Source organism: Chionomys nivalis, chromosome X, assembly GCF_950005125.1.
Source record: "Chionomys nivalis chromosome X, mChiNiv1.1, whole genome shotgun sequence".
Classification (NCBI taxonomy): Eukaryota; Metazoa; Chordata; class Mammalia; order Rodentia; family Cricetidae; genus Chionomys; species Chionomys nivalis.
In genome coordinates, this window is record NC_080112.1 from 118,205,668 (window position 1) to 118,220,578 (window position 14,911).

Below are 14,911 nucleotides of genomic sequence, written 5' to 3' on the forward strand. Positions count from 1 at the left end.
AAGGACAAAGAAAGGAAAGAGAAGAAAAAATGCTAATCACTTAAAGATACTGAAAGAAAAGATTTCTTGAATTTCAATTGTCAGTTTGGTGCTAAATGGTCATATTAGCAGTAAATTTCTTTGGACTGGTTTAAATATAAAAATCTATAGCTAAATGGATATTTAGTTGTTAACCATTACAAATGATTCTAATTGAAGTACCAGCTGTTTACTGTTTGTCTGTAGGAGGTGACTGCATAACTGTGGTCGAGCACTGAGGACACAGCTAGTGCCCAACCCAGCCACCACCACCCTTATTCTGACATTTGTTCTCTGTACAGATATTGGTCTAATTTGATAAGGGTGTTAAGTCTAACAGCTTTACTACTTGTTAATAGTCTTAATCTAATGGACAAAATTCCTCAGAATAACCCAGGAATCGCCAACAAGTACACAATACATTTCAGATTAGCAAGCATATAGCGATTTTGTCTCATTCTAAAATAGCTAAATTGAATTTTGTTTGAATTCAAAGTAAAGTTTCCTCAGTTAATCAATTAGAATTTAAAACGAGATGGCACCACTGAAAAGGAACTGCAGGGATGGTGATGGATACTCAAATATCAGCACAGGAACCTGGATTTTTCGGTGCTGCAGTCTGCTGGACCTGGGCTGACTTCATCATCTTCTTGGTTCTTCTGTTCTTCTCCTTTTTCTTCCTCATCCGCCTCAAAGATGTCGTATTTGTCATTCCAGGTATCATAATGGGATTCGCCTGTTTATTTAGTAAAGATCATTAAAAAACAGACAGAAAAAAACAGCCTCATTCCCAACCAATAATGCCACCCACATCTACTCTCAGGATAAAGAGGGGACATGAGTAACTACAAAGCCAGTAATTAGCTACCTTCCTCCTGTTCACGCTACCCCTTCCCTAATCTTCACACTTCTGCCACCTGCTCATTCCCACAGTGACCTTTCTCTCCCCTTCCCAGCAGATATCCCAAGCAATGATGTTCACTTCTTCTCCTTTGAAGAAGACATCAGAAGCTTTGGTCCCCTTTGCATGCATTACACCTCGGCCAGGACCTGGGCAGGAAGATGCCTGTTTGCCTCAAGTACGAATTCCATGGTTAATTTTTCTCAAGCCATGAATACTAACACTCCCTTCCCAGCACGGGCTCCCAAACTAGTCCATCTATGCAGAGCATCAAACTCCTAAGAGCCTTGACACCTTTTAAAGCCATAAACAAAATGAGCAACACCATTTGCTTGTTCTTTCACTGTCTATTAGCTCCCAAGCTCTCTTTTAGACATCTGGGCTACATAGTGAGCTCAAGGCCAATCTAGGCTACATGAGACTGTCTTAAATCAAAAACTAGTAAAAATTGTTATAGACCCGGCCTCCATCACAGGGATCCCCCTGCATCTGCCTCCTGAGTGCTGGGAGTCAAGGCTTTCCCCACCACTGCCTGGCATGAACCAAGTTTTTAACCAGAGCCATTTGACCTCAGAGGCATCTCTCGCCCAGCCATGACTTTGCCCACTAGAGGCCAGCACTGAGCGGAGTCAATTGTTGCACCCAGAGAAGCCCTGGCCTCAGCCTCCCTCTCAGTGACAACAATCTTTGTCCTTATTTCCTGCCTCCCAACTGCTGCCCAGCACCAATCTCCTCATCTAGGCCCCTAGAGCTTGTTTCCTTACCCTCTGAGGTCATGGCTTGCTCGATGACTTCCTTTTTTGGTTCTTTTTCTGCTGTCGCCTGTGCTGCCATCTCTTCTCCTGCTTGGTTCTGGGCTGCTGCCCTAACTGCTGGCTCCCGCATATAAAGATGTGGCTCCGGCAGGTAACGATCTGCTGCTTCCTCGAAGTCTGGAGGCTCCTCCAGCTCCGGAAAGGTGGAGATAATCTCTGGCAGGCTTCGGGCCAGGCCTGGAGAGTATGAGGCCCGGGCCTCATGGGCCTCATACTCTGCGGCCCTCACTGTGGATGGAATGGGCCCGGATGGAACTTGGACCTGACTCGAGTGGCCAGAAGCAGAAGGGCCAGGTGTACCCATCACTCCTGCGTTTTCACGGGGGCGCCTGATCGTGGCATGGTCGTTGTAATAGACACGGTTGAGAATGGCATGGATCACATCCATAAACATAAATCGGAAGCCAGCCATTGGGAATCGATGGTCAGCCACCATTTCCTGATCTCTTATGTTTTCCATCTCCTCCCCTGCTCCCTCCTCCTCAACAGGTTCAATATCTGAGTCTTCCACAGCATCTGAGCTCTCTCTCCTATCACCCGCTTCTTCCTGGTTTCTTTCGGGCCCAACATTGTCCACCCTCCTAGGATGAAAGGCCAGTATTTCTTCAATGGCAGGTGTGGCAGAGGCCCCATCGAGGCCGGACTCATTGCCTATCTCGCTGCCCCCTGCAGCTTCTTGTACCCACTCTCCCTCAAGGGTTACTGGGTTCTCTCGGGTCTCTCCGGTTGGATCTTGATCCCCTGGGGCAGACATGACACTCTTAGATTCCTCACCAAGGCCTTGAGTGAGTAGTGTTAAGGACGACAATGGCTACCTGGACCGTAATGGCCGGGACGATGTTAGATGACTGCGGACGACGACGACGACGGCAGGACAAACAGGAAGTTGCTGGTCCCAAAGGACAGTCGACAGGGGCGTTAGAGGAGAGGGGGCTTTGGAAGAGACAGTTGGAGAAAGGACAAAAGTCTATGATGGTACCTGAGGTGTTCCCATGGAAGCAGTGCGGACAGGAGAGGAGAGGAGGCCAAACAGGGTGGCGGCCAACCGGCGAGGCTCTTCTAACATCCGGGGACTAGATAGGAAGTCCTCATGTCACAGCTTGTAGGGGCGGGGCTTAGGAAGGTTAATAAACGGCTTTGTCACCACATAGCTTTAAGATGATTTGTTGAAAAGAGAAGATTGCCATGGCCACCATCCAGTGATGGATTGAAATTCTACCCTTTCTAGAAGACACCCTCCTTTGTTTGTTTGGGTCCTTAGAAAAACAGGGCTCTCCTTATGTTAAAGTCTGTTCTATCCCTCCTCTCCCCTCCTGTTTTAAAGCTATCTGTGCCTTTGTATGTCAAGTGAGTGCTGGAACCTAATGGGATCAAAAGAGGGCATAGTATTCCTGCTAGAATAGTCTTAACCTCATTTATGAGCAGGGAAGTCAGTGCTGGGAACAGAACCAGGGTCCCCTGGAAGAGAAGCAAGTGTTCTTAGCCACTGAGCTGTCTCTCTCCTGGCCAAACCCTATCCTCTTGATTCTATGGTTATCAGCTAAAATATTGTTATCCTATATGAAGGATCCTAAATCAGGGAAGCTTCTGTAGTCTAGAGAGTATTTTAGGCTCTCAAGTTCCCAAAGAAAGTTAAAATTTGTATTATCCATTTCCACTTAAGGAAAGACAACAAATTTTCACAAACACTTTAAATTCAAACACAATAAGTGCATTTACTTAAAAAGGAATAAGACCTATGGAAGGCAAGCACTGAACTCTTGTGAGGCCAATATTTCCTATAGGGACTTAAATTTTTTGTGTTCTCTTTCGTCAAAATTGATTGTAAATGTTCATTTGTTGATTTGTGTGTGTGTGTGTGTAATGTTTTTGCGGCAGGGTTTTTTTGCAGCTTTGGCACATGTTCTTGTACTAGCCTGGTAGATCAGCCTGTCCTCAAACCCACAGACATCTGCCTGCCTCTGCCTCTCGAGTGCTAGGATTAAAGGCCTGTGTCACCACCGCCTTGCAAGCTTTATATATATTTTTAAAATTAGAATATTTCATTAAGACTACAAATTCATGGGCTGGAGAGGTAGCTCCAGGTGAGAGAAACTTGCTGGTCTTCTGAGGACTCTGATCAACTTCCAGCACCCATAATGTAGCTCCCAACTGTCAGGAACTCTAACCCCAGTGGAACTGAGCCCTCTTCTGGCCTTCATAGGCATTGCATGCGCGTGGTGCACAGACATATGTGGAGACCAAACACCCGCACAGAACAATTATCATACAATATTATTATTACTATTATTTGGATTTTCCTGACAGGGTTTCTCGGAATTGTTTTGGAGTGTTGGAATTCATTCTGTAGACCAGGCTGATCTTAGCTCACAGCGAGATTAGCTTGCTTCTGCCTCTGAGTCCTGGGATTAAATGTGTGCACCACCACCACCAACATACCAAATATTGTTTTTTAAAAGGATAATAAATTCATTTTATAAACATCTCTGAAATATTGACTTTTATGTGCCAAGAATGTAGTATCCTCGACTTCTTCATTCTTCTCCATTATTTCAAAGATATTTCTGACAGCCTCTGTGGTTTTGATATTTTTGTACGTTTATTCTGTTATGATTAAAATCTTCATTTTATATTTTTAAAGGTGCAATTGAAAAACAGTTTGGGATATATAACTTTATCTCAAAGTGTGTGTCATAATGTAATTTAAGGCTCTTTTGAATTGCTATACAAATTCTTTGTCACTCAGTAATTAAACTGGTGATTAATTTTTCTATCCTTATAATAAAATTCATACTATTTCTCTTAATTATTTGGGAAGTTCATACAGCATATCTTAATCCTATCTATGCCACAGTCCCCTCCGTACTTTTCCCAGATTCACCTCTATTGCCCACCCCACACCACTCTCATCCTTTTTTGAGACTGTCTTGATGCTATGACTCTTACGATCTTTGTGTATCTCTCCCTTTCTGAGATATTCCCTGAGCCTTACGTGTAGGGGCTGTGTTGTCAGGTATTATTTGGATGCCGACACTCCACAGTCAGTTCATCTCTGCATTTTTACTGCTTGTGGTTTTCTATAATGATTTCCAATGCTGAAAAGCGAGGAAGATTGTTTGATGAGGGATGAAAGCTACCTTTATCTGTGGATACAAGATCCATTAGGGTAGAGATTGCATTGGTTTAAGAAAATGACAGGAGTATCAGTTTTTCCTCTGGGCTTCATGGCCTCACCTGGCAGTTGGTTAGTAGTGCCAGGCATGAATTTCTTCCCACTGAGTGGGTCTGATGTCTAATTAGGAAGCTGTTGGCTCCCCTCGGGCTATAAGTGCCGCTATTGCACCTTTCAGAATATCTTGCCATGTGACTTTTTAATGTTGTAGCTCAAAGACAATAGCGATGAACAGGGCTACTAATGGCCTTTGCCCTTGGCAGCTTGCATGGCTCTTTCTGATACTATGAGATCTAGCCTTCAGGGAGCAGCTTTGAGGTGGGATCCAGACTGATTCTTTCAAATCCTGTGTTTGAGGTGCATTGTGTTTTCAGCAACAGGGCCTTGTCTTCTTTTTCTGGAAGGCATAAGGGCAAGGGACTATATTGTTTTAGGGCTCTCTTGGACTGTACTGACCAAATATTCTAAAGCAGGCTTGACTCGCAAGGCACTGGGAGTTTTATAGGATACTTAAGGAAGTTTTGAGGAGAGCATGTCACCCCAATTGATGTAAATTCAATTAAATTACATATATATGATATGTACAATATATGTATATGTGTAGTTTATATCTTATTATATATACACTATATAATATATTATATATGTAGTATAAACTACATACATATGATATGTAATATATGCATATATGTAGTATAAACAGTCCTGGCTGACCTAGAACTTACTTTGCATGCCAGGCTGGTCTCAAACTCACAGAGGTACACCAGCCTCTGCCGCTCAAATGCTGAAACTAAGGGCGTGCACCCCTACATCCAGCTTCTCTTATATGGAATTTTAACTAAACATAAAAGAATAGAACTCCTTATGGCTTGTTTGAGGCATCCTTCACTTTGTTTCAATTTTTTATTGGCTCCCTGAGAATTTCAAGTCTCATACAACGTTTTTGGATCATATTCATCCTTCCGGAACTCATTCAAATCCATCCCCTCTTCTTGCCCACCCAACTTGGTGCCCTTTAGTTCTTTAACCCTTCAAGACTCACTTCAAATATGGCTGCCCAAACATTCTTGGCTGTGTGGTCCTCCACTCACCGGATGACCAGGGTCTACATAGACTCTAAGAGCAAATTGACTCTTCCTTACCCAGCAGCTAGCAATTTCCAAACACTCCATGGCTAATGGGAGAATTGTTTGCTGGATACCCCTCTCTGTGCTGGAAATTGGTCTGGCCTGGGCTTGAGCAGGTTTTGTGCACATTGTCACAACCACTTGGGGATTGTGTGTGCAGCTACCTGCTGGGTCCCGACGATGAGTCCTTCCATGCAATGTGTTGTTTTACATGGTCCTCTCTTTAAGGACACACAGTGATTTATGATAGCTTCAGAATTTTCTTTTCAGCTGGATATGGCGGTGCACGCCTTTAATCCCAGCATTTGGGAGGTAGAGGCTGGTGGACCTCTGTGAGTTTGATACCATCCAGGTCTACAAAGTAAGTTCTAGGGCAGCCAGGACTGTTTATACTACATATATGCATGTATTATATATCGTATATGTGTAGCTTTCAGTGATATAGTCATCATTGCAACTCTGCAAGGTCATGAGCATGGGTATTCTTTCCATCTTCTATTGTCCTTTTCAGGTTTTTCTCTCATTATCTAAAAGGTATTAAGAATGTTATGTGTGCTGCTGTGGAATAATCCTTTTGTGTACTGTGAAGATTTGTTGCTGTGATTTATTTAATACACAAGCTGACTACAGCTGAACAGATAATGTTAGGTGGGAAAGCCAAATTGAAAATGCTGGGAAGGAGAAGAAGAAGAAGGGCAGAGTCTGGAGTTCCCAGCCAGATGCAGATGGAGCAGATGAATGTGCCATGTTAATAAAGATACTGCCACATGGGGAATGTATAAATAAGGAATACGGGTTAAGTTAAAATGTAAGAGCTAGTTAGTAATAAGCCTGAGTTATTGGCTGAGAATTTGTAATTTATATTAAGCCTCTGAGTGTTATTTGAAAGTGACTATGAGACAGGAAATCTCTACCTACATATGGTGCCCACTGTCTAGTATAAATCCACATAAAGACCTTAAAAAGATTTAACATGTTTCTAAACACACAAATATGGACCCAAACACAGCTTCTTAGTTCACAGCCTCACACCAGCTGCAATGCAGAGAGGCAACTTCCAACAGCTGTCTGTGAAATGGAGCCAGCTGCCAACTGCCATGAGCTATGCTGCATGGTGGGTTCCTGCAGTCTCTCACACAGACTGCAGTTCAGAGAGGCGTCTCCCAGCTGCTGCCTGCAGACTTAAACTACCAGCACGATCTCTGGCAGCATCCTGCATGGCACGTTTGGGGTTTTACTCATGCACACAGAAAAGGTTATGGATAAACAGTAAAGACAAATTCACATGATTAAAACTTCTAAATGTGTTACAGTGTGTTAAAAATAAATAGACTTGGAAGAGAAAAGGAAGTTCTTTTAAAAGGAATAGAACAATATGAATATGATAAGCCACATAAAGATGAGAAATACACAGAGAGTCTGGATACTGTATGTTACTGGTTATCTTTAATATTTTGGCTGCTAAGAGACACTGGACTATACAACCTGCAAGATCCAAAAAACCTATATATTTGAAAAATATATTGACTTCAAAATTCAAGTCAAAAATTATGTTACTTTGGGGGAGAGTTTATGCTTTAATTTCCACAGAAAATGAGAGGCTATGGATTCATTCCAGGTTAAGAAAAATTAGGTTTGATAGCAAAAGACCCCCTGAAAAATCTGACTGCATACATAAAGAAATAAACCTAAAAGAGCTACAAGACATATATGTATTTTACCTGTTCAAACATAAAACAAAAAAATCTTTTGCTGATTTACGTGCAATACACAGACTATACTTGTATCAGTGCAGATATATTTGATACCTTTAAATTTTCATGTATTTTCAGAGCTAGGGGGTCAAACATCAATAAAAACAGATGACCCCCAGGTGGTTCAGCATTTCAAAATGTCTTTGTTACAGTCTCCTCAGAATCCCACATACAGGATAGATTCAAGGCTGCTGGCTGAGATGATATAAACACAAGAAAGGTGACTGCTAAACTTTGCTAAGACAATGTAAGACAGGTCTTCAAATTCCCTGCTTCACAGGAAAGTCTGTCAGATATGCTAGGCCTGTAGGCCAGAGCTGGATGCCCCAACATTACAGAGGAACTTTGGGTGACTTGTCAAACAGCCTGATGTTCCTGTCATTTGGTAACCTTTCATCTTTCTGAGGTCATTGATGGAATTGAAGACTAGATAATCGCAGTTTTCCATAGTTAGGATAGAAAATAAAATAGGTACAAACTTTGAAGTCACAAAGATAAGATAAATAATGGAATATTTTCTTCAATTTGGTCAAAGCCAAATGGACTGGATATTGAAACTGTAATTCTTACTTTGTTGTATATAATTTTACTAATTTAAAGTGAAAAACTTCCATTTTAAACTGACAAAAGCAGGAAATACTGTGGAATAATCTTTTTGTACATTGTGAAATTTTTTCATTGTTATTGGTTTAATAAAGAAGCTGACAGGCAAATAGCTGAACAGGATAAAGTTAGGCAGGAAAGTATACAGACAATATAAGGACTAAATTGGTTATGCATACATATATACAAACACACTCACACACATAAACACACACAAACAAATACACACACACACACATACACACATACATATAAACAAGACAAGGTCAGAGAGCCCTTCAAAATTCTCTGCTTCACAGAAGTCTGTAAAATATATTAACAGGAATTAAAAAAAGAGGACATGAATATGAAAGAAATCAGGGGGTATATAGGAGGGTTCAAATGAGGGAAAGGGGAGGGATAAAATGATACGTCTTAATTAAAATAGTGGGAAAGCTGGAGACATGGCTCAACAGTTAAGAGGTCTGACTGTTTGTCCAGAGGTCCTGAGTGCAATTCCCAGCAGTCACATAATGGCTCATGACCATCTATAGTGGAGTCTGGTGCCCTCTTCTGGTAGAAAGTTGTATGCAGATAAAGCATAAATACTTTTTTAGGAAAAAAACAAACAAAACTAATGAATTTAAAAATCACTGTTCTCATAAAGGAAACCACATTCCAATTACTGATATAAAAATAACATCCACTGACTTCTCAGTGGAAAAGTTAAAAGTCAGAAAAGCCTAAAGCAATGTTATCCACGTTCTGAGACCACAGGTGCCAACCCAGATAACTGGACCAAGTAAAACTACCTTCTAGAGTTGAAGAAGAAAGATGTTTCCACAATACAAACCGTTTTAAAAAATTCGTGTAACTATATAAGTCCTGCAGAAAATACTGTACGTGATAATTCCAACTGAAAAGAATACTAAGTATAGCCATAAGGACGTGGGCTGAAAACAAATCAAGCTATAATTACTGAAACACAAAATAGGGCTATGAACACAAACAGAACAAAAAGATAGCAATGGACACACACCTTTCAATAACTATTTTATTCACCAAAAAACACAGTTTACTTCAATGAATTTAAAAACAAAGCCCATTTTTTCTTTCTGTTACCTACCAAGAGTTCATCATAGGACAGGCAGCACCTTATAGTAGAAAAAAATAGAAAAACTGTTCCAAGCCAATGGGACCAGGGCAAAAGCAGGTGCAGCTATCCCAATAACTGATAAAATAATATCTAAATTCAAAGTAGTAAGGTGAGGTAAAGAACATATTCTTATAAGGGAACACTTAATGGAGAAGGCATTACAGGGACTGGATGGTTAGTTAAGTAGTTAAGAGTACTTGCTCTTCTTCCAGAGGACCAGAGTTTGGGTCCCAGCACCTACGTTGGGTGTCTCAAGCCTCTTGTACCTCCAGTTCCAAGGGATCTGGTGCCTTCTTCTATTCTGTATGGGTACCCACTCACGCACTAAGATACACACACACACACACATACAAATAACAGTAAAAATAAATCTTTTGAAAAGTCTCTAGAAATTCTCCAATAATAAAATTATCATAATCAAAAAAGGCAAAATAAAATATTTTATAAATAAGAACGTGACAGTAATTTTCATAGATTTTTGGTTAACCCAATAGGTTATCATTTAGGCATACAGTAAATGAGATATTGTTCATTGTTTTCCACATAGCATATTCCAAATAGGATTAGTCACATATTAAGTGTTGAATGGGTACCTGGGACTAGTAACTCACGGAGGAGGGAACACAGCTTTAAAGGTTTGCTGCCTCATATATAAAAATGGTTTTAAGGGTGCACACCTTTAATCTCAGCCCTAAAGGGGCAGAGGCCGAGGCAGGCAGGTCTTTGTGAGTTCGAGGCCAGCCTGGTCTACAAAGGGAGTTCCAAGAGAGTATACAAAGCTATACAAAGAAACCATGTCTCAAAAACAAAATACGAAAAAAAAAATTGTTTTAGAATTGGCATTGAATTATTTTGAACCACAATAAAATAAAACAGGTACGCCATTCAGTGAAAGTGAGGCGAAAAAAGGGAAAAGTAGAAACGCATGAAAATTATTTATCTAATTAAAGCTACCAATATTTCTGTTCATTTCTTTTTAAAATCACATCTTTCACTTTATCAGATATTATCAAACATATCTGTAACAGGTAAGAAAATGCACATGTAACTGGATAGATTCATGGAGTTTCAACTAAAGCCTCATTCTCCATCTTCCTGTCTATAAAGTTGTTCTAAGCTTGTTATATTAATGACTTAGCTGCAATAAAGTAATTGAAAAGAGGTATTAAATGCTTGCTATCCCTGTCAAATGAACATGAAAGAAGTAAATTAGAATTACAGTGCTGCCTCCAAATCATGCCTATGTTTTATTTTATCCCATGACACGGTTTCGTGTGGAACTTGACTGAATGGTGTTAAACTCACAAGGAGAAATATCACTACTAGATACTGAACTTAGAAAGGTGTCAGTGATGAAACCTTGTTGGACGTCTCAGAAGTGGGCAACTTAAATTTAGTTGCATTCAAGAATGTTTCGTTCTTCATCCTTTTCTTCCTAGTCTTCTTACCTACAGATAAAAATGAGAGAGAATGACCAATTATACAAGATTAATCTGCTTCCTGTATTTAAGAAAATGAGCAGTCATTACTGCGTGTCTGCCACATTTGTGATTTATCTCAACGGTTACGAAAATCAACATGCTTTTCTCTTATAAATTAAACCCAGAACTATTAGGGTGCTTATGCAACAAATCAAGTGATTACACCAAATCTTTGGGTATTGTTGTCTCTCCCTCTGTGTGTGTGTCTGTGTGTGTTTGACTATTGGTGTATGTGTGTGTGCTCATCTCTGAACTGAACTTAGAGTCCTGCATTCCAACCCCATGAGCCACAACCCCAGTCTTGTGTGTGGTGTGTTTATTCTGCTAAAAAGTTGTGCTGTCATGGAAAGAAGTCTGTCGAGCTAGAGAAACCAGTGCCATTTGCACAGGTGATGCTTCCTTACCGTCCTGGGCCCTTGGCTTCTGCATGCTTTAGTGAGCACTCAGCTGTGAAAATACAGGGAAAAAAGAAAAGAAAGAAGGACAAAGAAAGGAAAGAGAAGAAAAAATGCTAATCACTTAAAGATACTGAAAGAAAAGATTTCTTGAATTTCAATTGTCAGTTTGGTGCTAAATGGTCATATTAGCAGTAAATTTCTTTGGACTGGTTTAAATATAAAAATCTATAGCTAAATGGATATTTAGTTGTTAACCATTACAAATGATTCTAATTGAAGTACCAGCTGTTTACTGTTTGTCTGTAGGAGGTGACTGCATAACTGTGGTCGAGCACTGAGGACACAGCTAGTGCCCAACCCAGCCACCACCACCCTTATTCTGACATTTGTTCTCTGTACAGATATTGGTCTAATTTGATAAGGGTGTTAAGTCTAACAGCTTTACTACTTGTTAATAGTCTTAATCTAATGGACAAAATTCCTCAGAATAACCCAGGAATCGCCAACAAGTACACAATACATTTCAGATTAGCAAGCATATAGCGATTTTGTCTCATTCTAAAATAGCTAAATTGAATTTTGTTTGAATTCAAAGTAAAGTTTCCTCAGTTAATCAATTAGAATTTAAAACGAGATGGCACCACTGAAAAGGAACTGCAGGGATGGTGATGGATACTCAAATATCAGCACAGGAACCTGGATTTTTCGGTGCTGCAGTCTGCTGGACCTGGGCTGACTTCATCATCTTCTTGGTTCTTCTGTTCTTCTCCTTTTTCTTCCTCATCCGCCTCAAAGATGTCGTATTTGTCATTCCAGGTATCATAATGGGATTCGCCTGTTTATTTAGTAAAGATCATTAAAAAACAGACAGAAAAAAACAGCCTCATTCCCAACCAATAATGCCACCCACATCTACTCTCAGGATAAAGAGGGGACATGAGTAACTACAAAGCCAGTAATTAGCTACCTTCCTCCTGTTCACGCTACCCCTTCCCTAATCTTCACACTTCTGCCACCTGCTCATTCCCACAGTGACCTTTCTCTCCCCTTCCCAGCAGATATCCCAAGCAATGATGTTCACTTCTTCTCCTTTGAAGAAGACATCAGAAGCTTTGGTCCCCTTTGCATGCATTACACCTCGGCCAGGACCTGGGCAGGAAGATGCCTGTTTGCCTCAAGTACGAATTCCATGGTTAATTTTTCTCAAGCCATGAATACTAACACTCCCTTCCCAGCACGGGCTCCCAAACTAGTCCATCTATGCAGAGCATCAAACTCCTAAGAGCCTTGACACCTTTTAAAGCCATAAACAAAATGAGCAACACCATTTGCTTGTTCTTTCACTGTCTATTAGCTCCCAAGCTCTCTTTTAGACATCTGGGCTACATAGTGAGCTCAAGGCCAATCTAGGCTACATGAGACTGTCTTAAATCAAAAACTAGTAAAAATTGTTATAGACCCGGCCTCCATCACAGGGATCCCCCTGCATCTGCCTCCTGAGTGCTGGGAGTCAAGGCTTTCCCCACCACTGCCTGGCATGAACCAAGTTTTTAACCAGAGCCATTTGACCTCAGAGGCATCTCTCGCCCAGCCATGACTTTGCCCACTAGAGGCCAGCACTGAGCGGAGTCAATTGTTGCACCCAGAGAAGCCCTGGCCTCAGCCTCCCTCTCAGTGACAACAATCTTTGTCCTTATTTCCTGCCTCCCAACTGCTGCCCAGCACCAATCTCCTCATCTAGGCCCCTAGAGCTTGTTTCCTTACCCTCTGAGGTCATGGCTTGCTCGATGACTTCCTTTTTTGGTTCTTTTTCTGCTGTCGCCTGTGCTGCCATCTCTTCTCCTGCTTGGTTCTGGGCTGCTGCCCTAACTGCTGGCTCCCGCATATAAAGATGTGGCTCCGGCAGGTAACGATCTGCTGCTTCCTCGAAGTCTGGAGGCTCCTCCAGCTCCGGAAAGGTGGAGATAATCTCTGGCAGGCTTCGGGCCAGGCCTGGAGAGTATGAGGCCCGGGCCTCATGGGCCTCATACTCTGCGGCCCTCACTGTGGATGGAATGGGCCCGGATGGAACTTGGACCTGACTCGAGTGGCCAGAAGCAGAAGGGCCAGGTGTACCCATCACTCCTGCGTTTTCACGGGGGCGCCTGATCGTGGCATGGTCGTTGTAATAGACACGGTTGAGAATGGCATGGATCACATCCATAAACATAAATCGGAAGCCAGCCATTGGGAATCGATGGTCAGCCACCATTTCCTGATCTCTTATGTTTTCCATCTCCTCCCCTGCTCCCTCCTCCTCAACAGGTTCAATATCTGAGTCTTCCACAGCATCTGAGCTCTCTCTCCTATCACCCGCTTCTTCCTGGTTTCTTTCGGGCCCAACATTGTCCACCCTCCTAGGATGAAAGGCCAGTATTTCTTCAATGGCAGGTGTGGCAGAGGCCCCATCGAGGCCGGACTCATTGCCTATCTCGCTGCCCCCTGCAGCTTCTTGTACCCACTCTCCCTCAAGGGTTACTGGGTTCTCTCGGGTCTCTCCGGTTGGATCTTGATCCCCTGGGGCAGACATGACACTCTTAGATTCCTCACCAAGGCCTTGAGTGAGTAGTGTTAAGGACGACAATGGCTACCTGGACCGTAATGGCCGGGACGATGTTAGATGACTGCGGACGACGACGACGACGGCAGGACAAACAGGAAGTTGCTGGTCCCAAAGGACAGTCGACAGGGGCGTTAGAGGAGAGGGGGCTTTGGAAGAGACAGTTGGAGAAAGGACAAAAGTCTATGATGGTACCTGAGGTGTTCCCATGGAAGCAGTGCGGACAGGAGAGGAGAGGAGGCCAAACAGGGTGGCGGCCAACCGGCGAGGCTCTTCTAACATCCGGGGACTAGATAGGAAGTCCTCATGTCACAGCTTGTAGGGGCGGGGCTTAGGAAGGTTAATAAACGGCTTTGTCACCACATAGCTTTAAGATGATTTGTTGAAAAGAGAAGATTGCCATGGCCACCATCCAGTGATGGATTGAAATTCTACCCTTTCTAGAAGACACCCTCCTTTGTTTGTTTGGGTCCTTAGAAAAACAGGGCTCTCCTTATGTTAAAGTCTGTTCTATCCCTCCTCTCCCCTCCTGTTTTAAAGCTATCTGTGCCTTTGTATGTCAAGTGAGTGCTGGAACCTAATGGGATCAAAAGAGGGCATAGTATTCCTGCTAGAATAGTCTTAACCTCATTTATGAGCAGGGAAGTCAGTGCTGGGAACAGAACCAGGGTCCCCTGGAAGAGAAGCAAGTGTTCTTAGCCACTGAGCTGTCTCTCTCCTGGCCAAACCCTATCCTCTTGATTCTATGGTTATCAGCTAAAATATTGTTATCCTATATGAAGGATCCTAAATCAGGGAAGCTTCTGTAGTCTAGAGAGTATTTTAGGCTCTCAAGTTCCCAAAGAAAGTTAAAATTTGTATTATCCATTTCCACTTAAGGAAAGACAACAAATTTTCACAAACACTTT

The 14,911-nt window shown here is 42.1% G+C and overlaps 2 protein-coding genes across 2 annotated transcripts; both read right to left on the minus strand.

Moving 5' to 3' along the window:
• Positions 1-602: 602 nt before the first annotated feature.
• Positions 603-2,488, minus strand: LOC130868612 (cancer/testis antigen 47A-like). Its single transcript, XM_057760768.1, has 2 exons — positions 1,684-2,488; positions 603-754 (listed from the first exon to the last, which is right to left on the minus strand). Exons 1-2 carry the CDS (start codon positions 2,486-2,488, stop codon positions 603-605), a joined length of 957 nt encoding a protein of 318 aa, XP_057616751.1.
• Positions 2,489-12,087: 9,599 nt separating this feature from the next.
• Positions 12,088-13,973, minus strand: LOC130868613 (cancer/testis antigen 47A-like). Its single transcript, XM_057760769.1, has 2 exons — positions 13,169-13,973; positions 12,088-12,239 (listed from the first exon to the last, which is right to left on the minus strand). Exons 1-2 carry the CDS (start codon positions 13,971-13,973, stop codon positions 12,088-12,090), a joined length of 957 nt encoding a protein of 318 aa, XP_057616752.1.
• Between the last annotated feature and the right edge of the window lie 938 nt (positions 13,974-14,911).

What these genes read in the sequence shown, in the direction of transcription:
- LOC130868612 (XM_057760768.1), bottom strand. Translation starts at nt 2,488, where the DNA reads ATGTCTGCCCCAGGGGATCAAGATCCAACCGGAGAGACCCGAGAGAAC. An exon ending in GCAAGCCATGACCTCAGAGG is followed by an intron (nt 755 to 1,683) that starts GTAAGGAAACAA and finishes CTAAATAAACAG; the next exon opens with GCGAATCCCATTATGATACC.
- LOC130868613 (XM_057760769.1), bottom strand. Translation starts at nt 13,973, where the DNA reads ATGTCTGCCCCAGGGGATCAAGATCCAACCGGAGAGACCCGAGAGAAC. An exon ending in GCAAGCCATGACCTCAGAGG is followed by an intron (nt 12,240 to 13,168) that starts GTAAGGAAACAA and finishes CTAAATAAACAG; the next exon opens with GCGAATCCCATTATGATACC.